The 16,857-nt window shown below is 50.1% G+C and overlaps 1 protein-coding gene across 1 annotated transcript in view; it reads left to right on the top strand.

Moving 5' to 3' along the window:
* Positions 1–16,857, top strand: part of LOC119396207 (metabotropic glutamate receptor 5) — a 410,873-nt gene that overhangs the window by 283,309 nt on the left and 110,707 nt on the right. Inside the window, exons 4-6 of the mRNA XM_037663306.2 lie at positions 2,026–2,215; positions 8,776–9,084; positions 10,470–10,659. Coding sequence (XP_037519234.1) covers positions 2,026–2,215; positions 8,776–9,084; positions 10,470–10,659 — 689 coding nt within the window. The remainder of the gene's footprint in view (positions 1–2,025; positions 2,216–8,775; positions 9,085–10,469; positions 10,660–16,857) is intronic.

The raw sequence follows: 16,857 nt of genomic DNA, 5'->3' as shown, positions 1-16,857 counted from the left end.
TCGCATCGGCTGGATGGTGATTTCAGCGTAAAAATCGAAGAAGCGCCAGCCTTGCTTTCTTCAATTACGCTTCTTTCAGCCATTCTGACTAGCACTGGGTGCGCTGTTGAATAAACTCCACGTGCTCGTGAAAGAGCTGCTTTTATTGGTTACAGAACTGCCAGCCCAATGCGCGACTAAAATACGCTGATGCGTCGCGAGACCCATTAGTCACGCATGCCGAACGCAGTGACCTTCGTGATACCAGCAGCGCCAGCTGACTGAAGGTCACGTGCATGGGCAGCTCTAACGCTTTCGCGCTCAATAATGAGGTCCACCGAGCGCTGGCGGCTTTTTTCTTGCCCGACATGTCGAGCGCGTCGGATGTGCGGCCACCCTGAGCGCGGCTGGAATTTGGAACCGTCACCCGTATGCGGCTACGTGAAGCTGACGGGACCGCGGAGCCACAATGCTTCGTGGCGCATGAGGTACAATCGACGACGTTCTGCTGTCTGTGTCTTTCTTCAAGGCTGGATGGGCACCTTTGAGAAACACCTGTATTATTGTCACATAGGTGTCACATAGATGTAGAAGAAGTCGAGGTGTCTCCGGTTTCCATCGATGGGGGTGTGCTCTGGTCATAGCGCATCAACGCTACGCCTCGTACCTGTTGTAAATATACTGTAAATATACTCGTAACAATATCTTGGCGTGAGGAAAGCGTGGTTTGCTCTTGAATCCGTTTGCGCATGACTATTTGGTCTAATGTACTACACGTCGCTGAATAACAAGCAACGACATGCTTCGCCAAGGTACCTAGTTTTTAATCCCTCCATCCTTGCACCATTGGCCGCGGAGCACTATCAGTGATAATTGTTGGGATTTTACGTCCCAAAATGACCATATGATTACCAGGGACGCCGTAGTGGAGAGCGCCGGAAATTTCGACCACCTGGGTTTCTTTAATGTGCACCTAAATCTAAGTACACGGGCCTCTAGCATTTGACCTCTATCGAAATGCGGCCGCCGCGGTCGGAAGTCGATTCCGTGACCTTAGGGTCAGCAGTAGAGCACCATCACTAGACCACCGCGGCAGATATACGGAGCACTGTTAGAAAGAAACGGAAACTCTAATAAAAAACGCGTTGTAAACTGAAGTGAAAAGCTCTGCTAAGGTTTTCTTTCAACGGTTTTCCCTGTTTCAAGCATTGTTTTAGCGAACGATCGACTATTATCACCAGACAACATCGCAAACGAACAAGAGGTTCATTATGTAGTCCATCGAGGACCCGACGGTCAAATATACTTTCGTGTATCGATCCTCAAGATACCACGTGATCAAGCAAAGTCTCAAAGCTGCTGTGACTGCGAAACCTTGCTCGCACCTTGAGATAGCCCATGTAGGCCTTACTTGAGCACCACACAAAGAAAAGGGCGTCATCTGAAAGAGCTAAGTGCAGCATTGTTGAACCTGCTACTGCACACTGCCGCCTTTAATGTCCATAGCACAAGTGGCGAGGTAGATTTCGTATTTGTGTGTAAAGTTCAGATTAGCGCCCTATTTCAGTGCAGAGATTACTTGGAACTTGAACGCACTATAAGACACAGACACTGCTTCTCAAGGCTGTACGAGATTTTCTCGTAGTGAACTCCTTGTGAACTTTGACCTATGTGTTGTTTTGATTACCTCTCTGTTCCCGTTACAGTATGTGTTTTGTAATATTTGTAGTTGAATCAATTCCTTCTTGTGTGAGATAGGTCGACGGACTTACTGTCTTAGAGGTTTGTAATTTTGTTATATATGTCTAAATGTTATATATAGTATCATTTTTTGTGTGTTATTGTTGATGCTGTTGTTGTGGCGATTGTTTTTTCAACACCAAAAACATTGGTCAGTCATCCGTCATTGTGTACTTGCTAAATTTTTTTAGCCCTTTTTGTAAAGAAGAAGGAAGAGAAAGTACACGTTGTTATGCACTACCGCCGCATTCTTGGGTACAGATAAGTGACACAATGTCTTGGTATGCCTGCACTTGCTGTTCGCAGGAGGTTGCTGCGGGTCTGCGTGCTGCTCCTCCTCAAGATGGCGGCCGAGCGGCACGGGGCTTTGGCCGCCGTGCCGCCCAGCGCCCAGCGGCAGACCGGCAGCATCCCGGGAGACTTCATCATCGGCGCCCTCTTTCCCGTGCACCAGTCACCGGACGCCAAGAACGCGCAGACGCGCACCTGCGGAGAGGTACGTCTGTCAATTCATCTCTCACTGTGGATGCTTCACCTACTGGGCTTCCGATTGGACAAAATCACACCATCTCCCGCTAAAGGGGACCATGAGGTGATGCGAAGCAGTGCTTCGGCATGTAGAGCCCGCATTTCAGAGGGGGAGTGGTGAGGAGAAAATTGAAGAGGGGGAGGGGAGAGGGGAAGTGGAGAGGGTATGCGCATGCGCAGTAAGGGTGGTCGCGCCGCACACCACCACCACCACCGGATTGAACTCCGCTATAAGATGCTTCACATTTAAAATTTCTGGAGGCTACCCTGATCCTTTACTTAAGGTGTCTGGTAGTTCGTGTGCTCTGGTATTTTTCTTGGTTTAACTTCATGTTTCGCGCGCTTCCGAAGCCGATATCAGAGGTATTTCTTTCCATATAGCATCTTTCTTTCTGTCTCTTTCTCTTTCTTTCTGCCTCTTTTTTTTCTCTCCCTCTATTTCTTTGTCTCTTTCCTTCTCTCTTTCTCTGTTTTTGTTTCTTTCCTTATTTTTTTCTTTCTCTCTATTTTTTCCTCGTTCTCTCGCCCGTACCAGCGCGATCATATGATTCTAAATCTTGTTCTGCCAACGTGCCTGGATAGCCGAGTGGTTACGACGCTCGCTCTCGGACCGTGGGTACCCGGGTTCAAATCCCACCTCGGCAAGGAACTTTATTCAGATTTATTTATTTGTTCCCCTCCTATGCACTTCTCTATTCTCTGATCCTCCTTTTCTTCCACTATCCACTCCGAGCGTAAAGAGCTTTTGGTTAACGCTCGTCTCCTCCTTGCCGGCTCCTCATGTTACTAGGCTTTACCCTCTCCCAGCCCAGGCTCCGCCCTCCTTACCCACCACTCTCCCTCACTCTGCTTCGTTCCGCTTTCTCCCTCCGCTGTCTTCGCTTTCCCTCGCACCTTCTGTACTCTGTAGTGGGGCTTGCCACAATCTCTGGGGAGCACACCCGGCCGAGTTCTTGTGGACGTCACGTGTACTTTTGCCGAGCTTAAACGGCTCTGCTGTTAAAAAACATTTTGAGAGTCAGGCTTCGCGGCTCGTCAGCCCAGAAAGCCGTACGAGCCCTTCTGCAATACTTCAAGGGGACCGAATCAAATGTATAACTGTGCACCTAGGTTGCACCATGTTCTGGGTTTCGAACCTGGGTCCCCACGCTCAGACGACGAGTCTCTTACCCATTTGGCTAATCAGCCGCGCCTGCAGAACGAGAATATATCTGAACCATATGAATGCATTGCGCCGGCGGTGCGAAACAAACGTAAAATAACACTTCTTAGGAAGGCATCGTTAAATATAGTGGTGTTAGAATAAAAGCCCACTCTAGGACAGCATGCAAGGCCGTCATGAAGGATTGTGCACATCAGAAAAATTGCGACTTTGCCAAAAACTTGCTTTTCGATGGTCGCGGGATGGGCCTTCCGTAGGTCCGTTGGAGACGCTGACGAATGCTAGAAAGAAGATGAAAGACGCCGTGCCAATGCTGCCCGACAACTACGTTTAAGGAAAGGCCGTAACCATGGAATTTTCTTACAACAAGACTCTCCGCTCACGCATATATTAGGCTACTCCTAAAAGAGAATATGCGTTAATGTTTTTTAGGGGCGAAGCTCCTTATAGCGACACCCGTTCGTCCCCGTCGTAGTAGTGTGTAACCAGTCTTAAAAACGGAGGGGGCGTGCACACATGAAGGCTCCCTAAAGACAATGCGCTGCGACAATACGTGATATGCATCGCCCTCTCCTCTCCTACGCTTCCCCCTCTTTCTCCTCTCCTGGGGGTGTTTTAAAGCTTCCCACACATTACAAAGGACTCAGCAATAATTCCTCTTCATACTCATCATCATCCACCACAGCAACAACAAACTGAGCAGCTACGCAGGTGCGCATATTATCTTGGGAATTCGTAGTGGGTGTTTCGCTGCTTCGTAAAATGGTACGATTTATTGCGGGGTGGCTCCCTCGCAAATGCATCTGCAGGTTCCCTAAGAGAGTTTACAGCGGACTCTGTGAAGGCCGCTCCGCTGGCTTGCGCTGTGAAGCGCTGCGTGATCCGCGCAGGCCTGTTTTTTTTTCTTTTTTTGCTGAATGCAAGCCTTGTTGTACAGCTGGTATCTTTTTTTTTTTGTAGCGTTAGCTACACTTGCCTAGTCGCAGCCGATTTCGCGTGGTTCCTCATGAGCCGTGCTACGCATGCGCGAGGATCAGTGCGGAGCCGGCATCTCACGCGCTCTCCGCCACCGCCGCGCGCGGCTCGCCGCTGCTGGTGGCGGAGAGCGGGAGGAGTGGAGTGGCGTCGTAGCCGGGCAGACAGACTGGCGCCGGCGCGCGCGACTGGCCGCTGCTGCTCTGCGCGTTCGAGAGGGGTGACGTCGTAGCCATGGCGGCGCGCAGCTATTTGCCTTCGCTGAGCAGTCGCCGTCTGACAATGCGCTGGTGCCGCTTGATAGCGCCTCTCACTGGCGTTTGCAGGCGGGTAACGCCATGGAGAAGGAGAGCGCAAATGCTGCTCAACGGCGCAGAAGATCGGAGAAGCTTATATAATCGGATCCCGAAGTAGTTGCCTGGCAATTAGCGGTTCAGCGTACGAAGAATGAACAGAGGAAGACTAAACGTGCTGCGAAGACACTGTAGGAAAGGAAGGAACGTCTAGCAAAGCGGCGTCGCCAGGATGCTGAGCGACGTGCCCGACCACCTCTGCAGCAGCAACAACGAGACGCCGTTGATGACGTCAAGGCTCGCCGATCGACTGCCTATACTGTGAAACTTAGCGAATGCGCCAGTGCGACTCGGACCTTCGAGACGCACTTGCAAACAATCCGTTTGGATACGTGTGCGACGTGTTTGAAAGACTATGGCACATGAAAGACTTGACGCCGCTAAGGAGTGCCATGCGTGAAACGTTGACTTTAGTGGCGGCGCCTGAGTGGGGTGAAACCGTGGCGCGGGTTTGTACAACGTGCAAGAACTTTCTCGTTAAGCAGAACATTCCGCTCTTTAGCGTTACCTATGGGTATCGTTACCCGGCCATGCCGCCAGGTCTACCGGTTCTGAACGATGTGGCCGAATGTGTGTGTCATTGGAGCAGCAGTAAGCATGACAATCAAGCTAATCCTAGACAATCTGGAAAGCTTAGAATAATCAGCTGAACCTTTGCTAACGCTACGTATATCCTGGCATAGCCGAGCTAAGCCACTGCAATATTTTTCTTTTGTTGTATCCGACTATCAAAATTGCGGTTAAGCGTCGGCAGAAGTTTTGAAAACATGTGAGTGACTGTTTTGCTAAATTTAGCAGGCTACGCCGATAGACATAACGTTCAGGACGTACCGCATTTTGTCGCGTATAACTTGCCCTTGCATATAACTCTCACCCCTAACAACAAAGCGCGAAAAAAAAAAAGAAATAAAATCTCCGTGCATTGTTGCATGACCGCTTTCTTTGCATCGACGTAAAGCAGTGCCGTGAAGCCAACTTGCGCGTGAAACTCGCGTATAATTCGCATTCTGACTTAAGCTTCGAAGAGAGAAACAACTTTATTCACGGCCCAAAGAGGTAGTTGAATTGAGCTTACCGGTGGTTCGAAGGGTGGTGGCCAGCAGCTAGCCACGACCGTTTCGGCCCAGTTAATCACGTCTGTCTCAATGCGGTATTCACTTGCCGACAGGAGTGACTCCCACGCCGCGAGGGAGGAAACTGGCAGTATTGTCTTAGGAGATGGCTTCCCCTCGCATTCCCAAAGAATGTGTTTTGAATTTTCGGGGTATTTTGTGCGGGTCATAGGCGAGAAAAATGCGGTATGTTTATAACCAACGAAATGACAACCCTAGGAATTTATTGCCATGTCCAGCCATGCAGACGCGATGAACTCGATCTTCACCTCTGCGACATAGCCTTGTCACCTGTAATCCGATAGCTGTTTTCCTGTGCTAATAAAGACGCTAGGTTTATTGCAAAATAGAAGTTCGCTGTTTTTAACTAAAATGTCATTCTTGACTAAAAGCGGACGTCAGGTTCTCAGGTAAAACCAGGCAAAACCTTTCAGATTCCGTCCTGAAACTAGCGACACAAAGGTATATCTTCCAGATAACTCAGAGCATCTTAAGTGGGCGGAAGTGCTTCACCTCGCGGAAGTGCGATGTGTAATTCGTTGTGATGTTTTCGTTACCCGGTGCAGTTGTGCTCACCTGAACTGATATATAATATAAACTTCTCTGTGTGACAATACCTTCCGGGCGGCTCAGCGCTCTCCCAGTATGCTCCGTTTCGCACATCAGGCGGAACGCTGTGGAAGCTATGCAAGAAGTTCGGTCAACAAAATGAACAACTTCGCGCTTCTCATGGTCGGCTTTTGTCGTTGTAAACGCTCGCACGAGCCGAGCACGAGCCTCCGCGCGACGCGTCGCGACGGGCTGCAAATAAAGTACAAAATAAAACGAAAGCAAATAGTCGCTAAGCGATCCACTCGCATAACAACACACGTATAATGGCGTTTGATTATTTGTAAGGCACAGAACATCAATTACTACTCATCGTAAAAACGAAAAGAAAATTCTACTTTGGGTGGTAACACCATAGAACTATTTCTTAATGCGAAATCTCGCTTTCCTCCACAGCGTTACACCTGAAGTGCGGAACTGAGTATAGAGTACGCAATGCTTAAAATCGTCATACATATTTTCCGAGGAAGAGAACGGTGGCTTATATGTCATTCCATTATAGGGACAGCTCACCGTTCTCCTACAGTAGACGCTGAGAACTAGGGTTGCCGAAAAAGCGTCTTTTCATCTCCTCAACCTTTCCTCCCTCTCCTTTATTAGAGCACATAGTCTTCTAAATCGTCTACATTCTTTATGGCGCCAGCTCCTAACGACATAAGTCTATAGCGGAGAGGTTGACCTCACGTTACCCCAGAATGGTATCATAAAAGGTGTAGAAATCTGATAAATAAAAAAAAAATACTTTATGAAAAAGTAGTAATGGTTCCAGTCATTGGTTGTGTAGGACAGGTAGATTAATGAGGATTAAGTTGAGCGAAGAAAAAGTTTACTTAGCCCCGTGAATAGTCAATTAAAACCTAATAAAAATGACCACTTACACCCTGAAAGCTAAGAAAAGTGCCTATTGGTCCGCCATGAATTAATATAGGAAAGAGAAATTGAGTGAGTACGTAGTACCCGAGTGCTGGGCTAGGAAGTAGTATGCTTACCACGTGCAATACTTAATTAGGGTTAATTAAAGGTTTCATTAGACTGCAGCCTGTAGCTTCGCTGCAAATAAAGCTAGGAAGGCGGGGTTTGCAGTGTATATGTACAACAATAGACTAGAGTAGTACTGTACCCTTCGTCTCACTTGTGGGTGAAAGAAAGGGTGACGTCCTTAACTGAGCCCGTGCGTAGCGTGCGCCGCTACCTCCGCTCACGTGGCGGCGCTCTCTGGCGCCTGCTGCACCTTCTCTGCGGTCCGCTGCACTTACGTCACGCGCGTAGCATGCGCTTCTCGCTGTGCTCTCCTGACTGCGCTCGCATCGCGCCCATCCTGTTCTTCCTCCGCTACTCTCATTTCGCTCATTGCTCGCTTGCGCCGACGCATTCGGACACGTCAGCAGTCGTCTGGCCGGATCCTATAGGAGTAAGACGCGGGCACGCTTGCGCTGGCTTGCGCTTGCTCCGTTCCCGTGCACTGGAGGTGGGCGACGGTCAACAACCAGGTTCTAGCGGACTGTGTGCGTGCACGGAGTCTATAAGTTTACATGAAGGGTCCTGACAATTTACCAAATCTGTACATTCCACACGGAGCTGCTATCGCCGGAAGTTAACCCAGCTATCTCCATTACGTCCTTTAAGTGCAGCTAAAGATAACTAGAATTTTTTTCTAAATAGTTGTTGCACACAGATGGCATAAATTCAACCATGTTTGGGACAGCTTACTTGTCTCCCGTGGTATAGTACGTAGTAATCTCAATAATGTTCTAGCTTTTTTATTTTTTACTCAACCAATGTGCTGTATTGGATTGCGTATCGTTCGTACAGGGACAGCTTACAGCTTTTCCGCAGTAGAGTAGGTAGAGTACTGCGGATTGTGTCTGTTTTTTCTGAACACAAACACTTAAATACGATAGTTATCGAGTGTTCTCGGGACGGCTCACAGCTCTCGCATAATAGAGACCATACCGTGCTTTTGCATCATCTCTGTTTTTTTTTGTCAAAATACATAGATATACGATGATATCACGCAGCGTGTTAGTGTCTGTATATGGAACGTATGAAATGCTTTTATTTGTTTGTTGCTTTGGCCATTATGCAAACAAATTACGCGAAGAATAATTCTTCCCTTATGGCTGTACGTCCCTGCATTCTCATGTTGTCGCGGACCATAGGCAGAGCCTCTTTGTACTTCTTAGGTTCCACTTAGGTTACACTTTAGGTTACCTTAAGTTGTCTAAGTTACCTTACGTTATATGTAACCTAACTCTCAGGTTACATAGGTAGGTTACATAACCGACCTATAGACTCACCCCGCTCGTCATTGGTGCAGGTCCGCGAGCACTACGGCATCCAGCGCGTGGAAGCCTCTCTGCACACCATCGACGACATCAACCGCAGCGACACGCTGCTGCCCAACGTGACGCTGGGCATCGAGATCCGCGACTCGTGCTGGTATTCGCCCACGGCTCTGGAGCAAAGCATCGAGTTCATCCGGGACGCCATCAGCGCCCAGGAGACGAGCGGCGTCGGCGGGGGGAACGTCACCGAATTGCCCGCCGTCTGTCCCAAGGGCCCAGCGAGACGAGTCAAAAACCTGGTGGGAGTCATAGGGCCTGGGTCGTCGGCCGTCACCATACAGGTGGGTTTGAAACCGCGAATGGTCTCCAAAACCGAGTCAAAACTCACAAGGTTTCTCATGCATTCGGCTAAGAGGACTCGAAAGTGAAAACCATCTTATTTTTCTTTTCAGTCGATGCACTAATGTACTTCTCAGTCACTGTACTGTCGACAGGTGGCGTTACAAATTTATGGTAATGTCGCATCTTCTGCATTTGACTTCTCCATAGGTGAAATTACAATCGCACGCTCTTTGAAAAACGCACGGCAAGTAATTTTGCCATATGTGACGTCGAACGATCCAGACCATAAGGTGCTCAGTTTTACGAAGATATTGCCACGTGAGTTTCTTTATCGCTTTTGCTGTATTTGGTTTTCGGCCACAAAGACTGTCAGCAACGCTCAGCGCGAACCGCGCCTCATTGTTCGAGAACCTTCGCGATCATTGTAGATCGTTTTGTTAAGATTGCGCGCAAGACGCGCACACTCGAGCTTATTCTAGAATTTGCACGACAGCCAGCGATAACGCTGGAATATTCGACGGCACATGTTTAAATAACGACGCGCTTCACCGCCTGTCAGTTGATCGACGGTCGACGCTCTGTTCGCCGCTATCAGTTTATTGCTGTAAGCTGGAGTTTCATTTTCCCGGCCACAAGTTCGGCCTAATAAAGAGTTTCATCTCGGACGTGCTGACTGCTGCCTTCGTCGACGTCACGACCACGTGACAATATTTTCAGCGCTCAGTTATTTCCCTTTCTTAAATTGAACGAAAAAACAACACCCTTTATATTTAAATTGATATTCCCATCTTGGTTAACTTTGTGATATTACTTCATTGACACATCATCATGCGTTTTATCACGCGTCCTGCCCCATGATTGCATGCAAACGTATTGCAAAAGGCAGGTGTAACCCGGAGACCGAGACCAGCGGTTGCTCAGTCCGAGAGTTTCTCGCGGTATCCCTGCTGTATGTTGCCACGCGGCCTGAAAACCAGTGCATTGTTTTTACGAAGGCAAGAAAACGTGAAACTGTTCCTCTTGCTGTAGTGGATCCTTCTTAGAAACTTACGTTACAGGCGTGCATGTAGAATACCTTTCTTTTGTTGGCTATCACAAAAGACGCCCTATTCATTTTTTCTCTTTTTTTTTTACCAGACGTGCTGCCCTAAGTCATACTATAGTGGAATGAATGTGTTCACAGTTTCATCGTAAAGAAATTGCTTAAGTGGACTGAGAAACTAATTTGCAATTAGCTCACCCTGTAGGTCATTCTTAAGCAGACAAATGAAGAAGAAAGTCGGCAAATAAGACGAAAAACAAACTAAATAACCACCTGAGAATTTGTGAAGTGGCGACTTCATTCTCACCTTTTTTCCCTCCTCGTCCTGATGGGTGGCTGCAGGTGCAGAACCTGCTGCAGCTGTTCAACATCCCGCAGATCGGCTACTCGGCCACTTCGCGGCAGCTGAGCAACAAGCAATTCTTCAAGTACTTCCTGCGCGTGGTGCCTTCCGACCAGTACCAGTCGCAGATGATGGTCGACACGCTGCTCATGTACAACTGGACCTACATCTCGACCGTCAACACGGAAGGTCAGTCGGCGTTCACCGCTTCTCTTCTATCTTAAACCGATAGCTCTACTCCGCCCGGTAAAAACCCAGAAGACGGTTTTGTGCGTGCGTTTGACCTTGAAGCTCCACCAACGTCAATTTTCTCCTCGCAAGTGCGTCGTCATAGCAACGGACATGCGCACTGTCGGTTTGTCCCCCTCTCCCGCGCACCCCTCTCCGTCGGTCGGCGAGAGCCGTGAGCCTGCGGGCGCGCGCGCGCCTCGGGACCTCAACTCCTGTCACGTGACTCTCGCAACGGCACAGCGATAAGAAATGTGGACAGCGTGCCGCTGCTCGCCGCGTGTTTCGATACAGTAGTCCTAAGGTAACGGCGCGATATGTGCGGCGTAAACGGCGTAAATGTGTCACTCCTTCAAAATTTAAGTACTAATCTCAGATCTTGGAACATATCGAAGAACTTAGAGAGTTAATGCCCGGTTGTTTCATGTGTGTCGGGCGAGCGCACGAGAACAGCGGAAGCTACTCTGTTCAATCGCATACGACCGTCTACTCGAAATTTGTGGAATGTTGATCTGCCAAAAAACACACGGCTATGATTATAAAGCGGTGAAACTTTGCACTTATTCCGAAGATACAAAATGAACAGAAACGAGCACACCAATGACTGTGAAAAGGCGTTGAATAAACAGTGTGCAGTCAGTGCACGCTGTTTTGTATTCTTCGCTATGCCCAGTTTTCTTTGCCCTGCATCATAACATGGACACAGAAGAAGCTTTAGAAATGCATGCACTGTTTGCGATTGTTAATGGGGAAATCATTACGAAATCCTTACTTGGTTGCTGCGCTTGAAATGAACTGCGAAATTACCAGCAACATATCGTGTGATGTATACCGCGCAGCGTTATCAAACAGTAAGAAATGACAATTCATCGTTGAACAGACCTGCCAATGTCTGGCCTAGGCTTACTTCTTAAGAGCCTAAACACAGTTATTAGACAGGGCTCAACTAACGGATAGTGGTGGTACGTACGCTCGGCTCTAGGTTACGCCAACGCGAATAACGTTTTTTTTTTGGCTAGCATGACGGATTTCACATCTGTGGGCGATTCAGCTTTCAGTGTGACGTCACCCGCGCACACGGGTTACGTCATCTCCTTGCACATGTGCACTTGCTAGACAAATAAAAAATGTTCGAAATGTCCGACCACGCAATTTTCATTCTGGGCTATAAAAGGAAATATAGCCGACAGCCGGCGTCACTAGGCTCTTTAACTTTGGACCTCTAATGCCTAGGAACAATACTCTAAACACTTCCTCACACGCGCATGCCTCCTCAGACTGAATAGAACACCTTTAAAAATGTCCCGAGTGCAAGCACGCGCTTTCGGATGGTTGGCAAGTTTCGCACAACGCTGATAATGGCCTCAAGAATTGCCTCCCTCGTGCAAGACGAATGATTTGAAACGTTCGGCGCGTTTTCACAACGCTGACGGAATGTTGTCGAGTTTCCCTCTTAATTTTTGAATTGAATATGACAATTCACACCCTCAATTTCATCTGTATATCTTTAATGGACTGCTAGCTGGGAGCAGATGTTCCTAAACGTGAGCGGATGCGTCTAATGTTGTCGTTATTCATAGTTCAAGATCTTGTTGGTTTGAATTTGAATAAAAGACGTCAAAAGAAGAACTGTCCGCGCAATATACTGCTAATAATAAGTACTAGACGATTCGCGGTGTGTGCACACTTCATCAGGAAGCGCCCCTTTAAAACAGGAAGCTGTAAAGCATTAGCATGATTGAAACTACCCCGTGTCTCACACAGCCAGCGTAGAGTTGGGGAATATTGGGGGAGGTGGAGCTTCTTTCTTAAACCTAACATCGATCAATCAGCCGCTAGACTAGAAGACAGACAGCGCTATACCGCTGTACTGCAACCGTTGAGTGACTAAAAACTTCCTCGTTAAGGTCGACCGGACCCGGTTAAACAAGACCAACGTCCTATACTGAAACTGACAGCAGCCTGATCGATGCTGTAGAGAAACAAACATGGCACTCAATCATCGCGGAATTCTTCAGTGAGGCGGGGTCGCCGACGTGCCACGCCAAGGCTACTTTTGCTGTAGGCGCTCTAGAAACCGAAACAGCGACACAAATGAGCAATAGATGATGCACATCCTCACACATCCTCCTTGCTGGACTCAGAGGGAACTTTTTCATTCGAGCAAATACTTGGTCATGGCCATCGAGAATGAATCGCAAAGCAAAGCCTCTTGTACCTCTTGTTTCTTCACCTTGCATTGCATCATCGTCGGCCTAAGTACGCCAGCTGCAGGGCAAAGGCCTCTCCCATGTTTCGCCAATCAACCCGGTCCTGTGTTTGCGGCGGCCACGTTGTACCCGCAAACTTCTTAATCTCGTCTGCCCACTTAACTTTGTCTCCCACTCGCGCGTTTGCCTTCTCTTGGTATCCAGTCCGTTACTCTTAATGACCAGCTGTTATCTTGCCTACGCGCTACATCACCTGCCCATGTCCATTTCCTCCCATGAGTACACCACCTCCCACATGGACGCCCCAATTAACGATCGGCCCTTGCGTTGCGTTATTACCTTTCGCACATCCGAGAATTCACGCTACAGGGGAGGATTTAGGTATTCCTTGCCGAAAATCCCAACTGTGGTTTGGGCCTCCGTCGTTTCGGTAATCACTCCGCGTGGACCGAAGGGGTGCTTCGGGAAACGGGTGACGTACGGTAGCGTGAGACGCAATCCGCGGGCTCGGATCGCCATTTGCTCCGTCGTGCAAATACCGCTTATATAATAATTGTTGTATAAAGATGTTTATTGGCGGACACTCAGCGAAGATGAACGACAGCGACAGTCAAGGCAGGGCCGACTCTACGCGAGCTGCGCTCTGTCCGAAGAGGGCAACCCACTAGAAGGGGCCGGAGAGGACGACCCACTTCAGAGTTCCAATAAGCTTCGCTACAATTACTCCGGGTGCGAAAAGGGAGCCGCCTGGCGACCTAACAACTTGTCACAATGAGCGGCTCATGGTACGCCTTGAGGCGCTCCACGTTTACAATGTCGCGCCCTCGACGGCGCATGTCCGAGGATGGATCGATTGGTTCGATCAGATAGTTTACAGGGGATGTGCGTTCAACAACACGGTAGGGGCCTTCGTATTTCGGCAGTAGTTTTGAAGAGAGGCCAGGTGCAGTGGTAGGGATCGAGAGCCATACGAGCGCTCCAGGGAGGAACGTCGGCTCAGAAGTGATTCTGTCACCGCTAATGCTCCTCTGCCGCTCTTGGTCATGCGTAGTGAAGGTCTTGGCAAGTTCGCGACATTCTTCAGCAAGTCGGGCGGTAGCAGAAATCGGCGCACACCCAGACCGATCCGGCTTGTATGGAAGGATTGTGTCGATTGTGTGCGAGGGGTGCCTGCCATACAATAAGAAAAAGGGAGAAAAACCAGTGGTGCTCTGAGCGGCGGTATTGTAGGCGTAAGTGACGAAGGGCAGAATGGCATCCCAGTTGGTGTGATCGGCGGCTACGTACATGGAGAGCATGTCGCCGAGCGTACGGTTAAAGCGTTCGGTGAGGCCATTCGTCTGCGGGTGGTAAGCAGTAGTTTTGCGGTGAACAACGTTGCACTCTTTTAGAATGGCTTCGACGACTTCCGACAAGAAGACACGGCCTCGATCGCTGAGTAGTTCCTGAGGTGGACCGTGACGTAGCATGAATCGGTGGAGCAGGAAGGAGGCCACATCGCGCGCTGTAGCCGCTGGGAGGGCGGCAGTTTCGGCGTATCGCGTGAGGTGGTCTACAGCGACGATGGCCCAGCGGTTACCAGCAGACGTCAGAGGAAGTGGTCCATACAAATCGATGCCAACACGCCCAAACGGCCGGTCAGGGCAAGGTAGAGGTTGCAGACCTGCCGGCGACAGGTGCGTTGAAGTTTTGCGGCGCTGACAATCGATGCAGGAGCGAACGAACTTCTGCACGTAGCGGTACATCCCTCGCCAAAAGTACCGTTGGCGGATGCGGTGGTAAGTTTTCGATACCCCAGAATGCGCACACTGCGGATCAGCGTGGAACGATTCGCATATGTCAGAACGCAGACTTCGGGGTATTACTAGTAGCCACTGGCGGCCGTCGCCGCTGTAATTGCGTCGGTGGAGGAGGTCGTCGCGAACGGCGAAATGATGGGCTTGACGACGCAACGCGCGAGTGGATGGTGTTGCCGATGGATCAGTCAGCAAGTCCATCAGTGAGGCAATCCAGCGATCCTTGCGCTGTTCGGCAGCGATTGTCGATGGAAGAAACGGCAAGGGGAGACACTGAGCCGTGGGCATTGTCGTCAGGCAAGGGAGAGCGCGACAGGGCGTCGGCGTCAGCATGCTGGCGTCCGTTGCGGTACAGTACGCGGATGTCGTAGTCTTGCAGGCGAAGTGCCCAACGGGCGAGACGGCCTGAGGGATCTTTCAATGACGACAACCAGCACAGCGCATGATGGTCGGTGACGACATCAAACGGGCGACCATACAAATAAGGTCGGAACTTCGTAAGGGCCCAGATGATGGCCAGGCATTCTTTCTCCGTGACGGTGTAATTGGTCTCGGCTTTAGTAAGCGTGCGACTTGCATATGCCACGACATATTCCGGGAACCCAGGTTTGCGCTGTGCAAGGACAGCGCCGAGGCCAACACCGCTGGCGTCCCTGTGTACCTCTGTAGGGGCCGTAGGGTCGTAGTGGCGTAGTATCGGAGGAGACGTCAACAAACGACGGAGCTTCGCGAAAGCGGCGTCGCACTCTGACGACCACGTATTGAGAGGCCCGTTGCTGCCAAGGAGCTTTGTTAGCGGCGATATGATAGTCGCGAAGTTTCGTATGAAGCGTCGAAAGTAGGAGCATAGTCCTACAAAACTGCGCAGTTCTTTGACGGACGTAGGTTTAGGGTACTCTGTCACGGCCCGAAGCTTGGCTGGATCGGGGAGAATTCCGTCCTTGGACACGACGTAGCCTAGTATTGTCAACTGCCGTGCTGCAAATCGGCACTTCTTTAGGTTCAGTTGTAGCCCGGCGTCGCTCAAACGCGTCAAAACAAGTCTGAGGCGTTGAAGATGCGTGGAGAAATCCGGGGCGAAAACGACGACGTCGTCGAGGTAGCACAGGCACGTGTGCCATTTCAAGTTGCGCAGAACGGAATCCATCATGCGCTCAAAGGTCGCGGGCGCATTACACAGCCCAAACGGCATGACGTTGAATTCGTACAAGCCGTCGGGTGTGACAAACGCTGTCTTCGGTCGAGCGTCATCAGCCATGGGGACTTGCCAATACCCTGAGCGCAAATCGAGCGACGAAAAGAATTCTGCTCCTTGCAGGCTGTCAATGGCGTCGTCTATTCGAGGGAGGGGATAAACGTCCTTACGGGTGATCTTATTGAGTCGTCGGTAGTCCACGCAGAACCGCACAGAGCCGTCCTTCTTCGCAACGAGAACGACAGGGGACGCCCACGGGCTGTTTGAGGGCCGAATAACATCGCGGCGAAGCATGTCTTCGACTTGCTCGTTAATTACACGACGCTCTGCTGGAGATACGCGATATGGACGTTGCCGCAGTGGTGGCTGGGCGCCAGTGTCGATGTGATGCGTGACAGCAGACGTGCGGCCGAGAGAAGTTTGCGCGACATCGAACGAAGAACGAAATTCTTCCAACAGGCAGAGAAGCTGGGAACGCTGGACCGACGTAAGGTTGTCAGCAATTGAGGAAGCAAATACATCAGCGGGTGACGAGTCAGATGTGGAAACAGCACTGAGCGTACGGGAGCTGGCACAGTGCGTGTCACCCGGTGCGTCCATAACTTGTGCGTCTTCGAGGGCTTCCGCTCGGCCGAGACATTCCCCTCGCACCAACCTAGCAATGTACGGGGATGGGTTCGTAATGAAAATATCGGTGTCGCCCTGAGTGACTTGCACGGTCGCAAATGGCACCAGCAAACCTTTCCTGGTGAAAACGCGGTCAGAGGGGGAAAGAAGTGCAGCGGTGTCGGAGAGACCGGTGCAATAGACGGACACAGCCGTTGACGAGTTTGCAGGAACTGTGGTGTCGTCTTTGACGAGTACTTTGGTCTCAGCCGATGGACTGTTCGCCGGCGTCAAATTGGAGAACGGTGAGAGCTCTATTTCGGCTGGTGCGCAACGAATTACGGCGTCGTGG

Source organism: Rhipicephalus sanguineus, chromosome 6, assembly GCF_013339695.2.
Source record: "Rhipicephalus sanguineus isolate Rsan-2018 chromosome 6, BIME_Rsan_1.4, whole genome shotgun sequence".
Lineage (NCBI taxonomy): Eukaryota > Metazoa > Arthropoda > Arachnida > Ixodida > Ixodidae > Rhipicephalus > Rhipicephalus sanguineus.
Note: the sequence above shows the minus strand (reverse complement) of the source record. Positions and strands in the feature narration are given on the sequence as shown.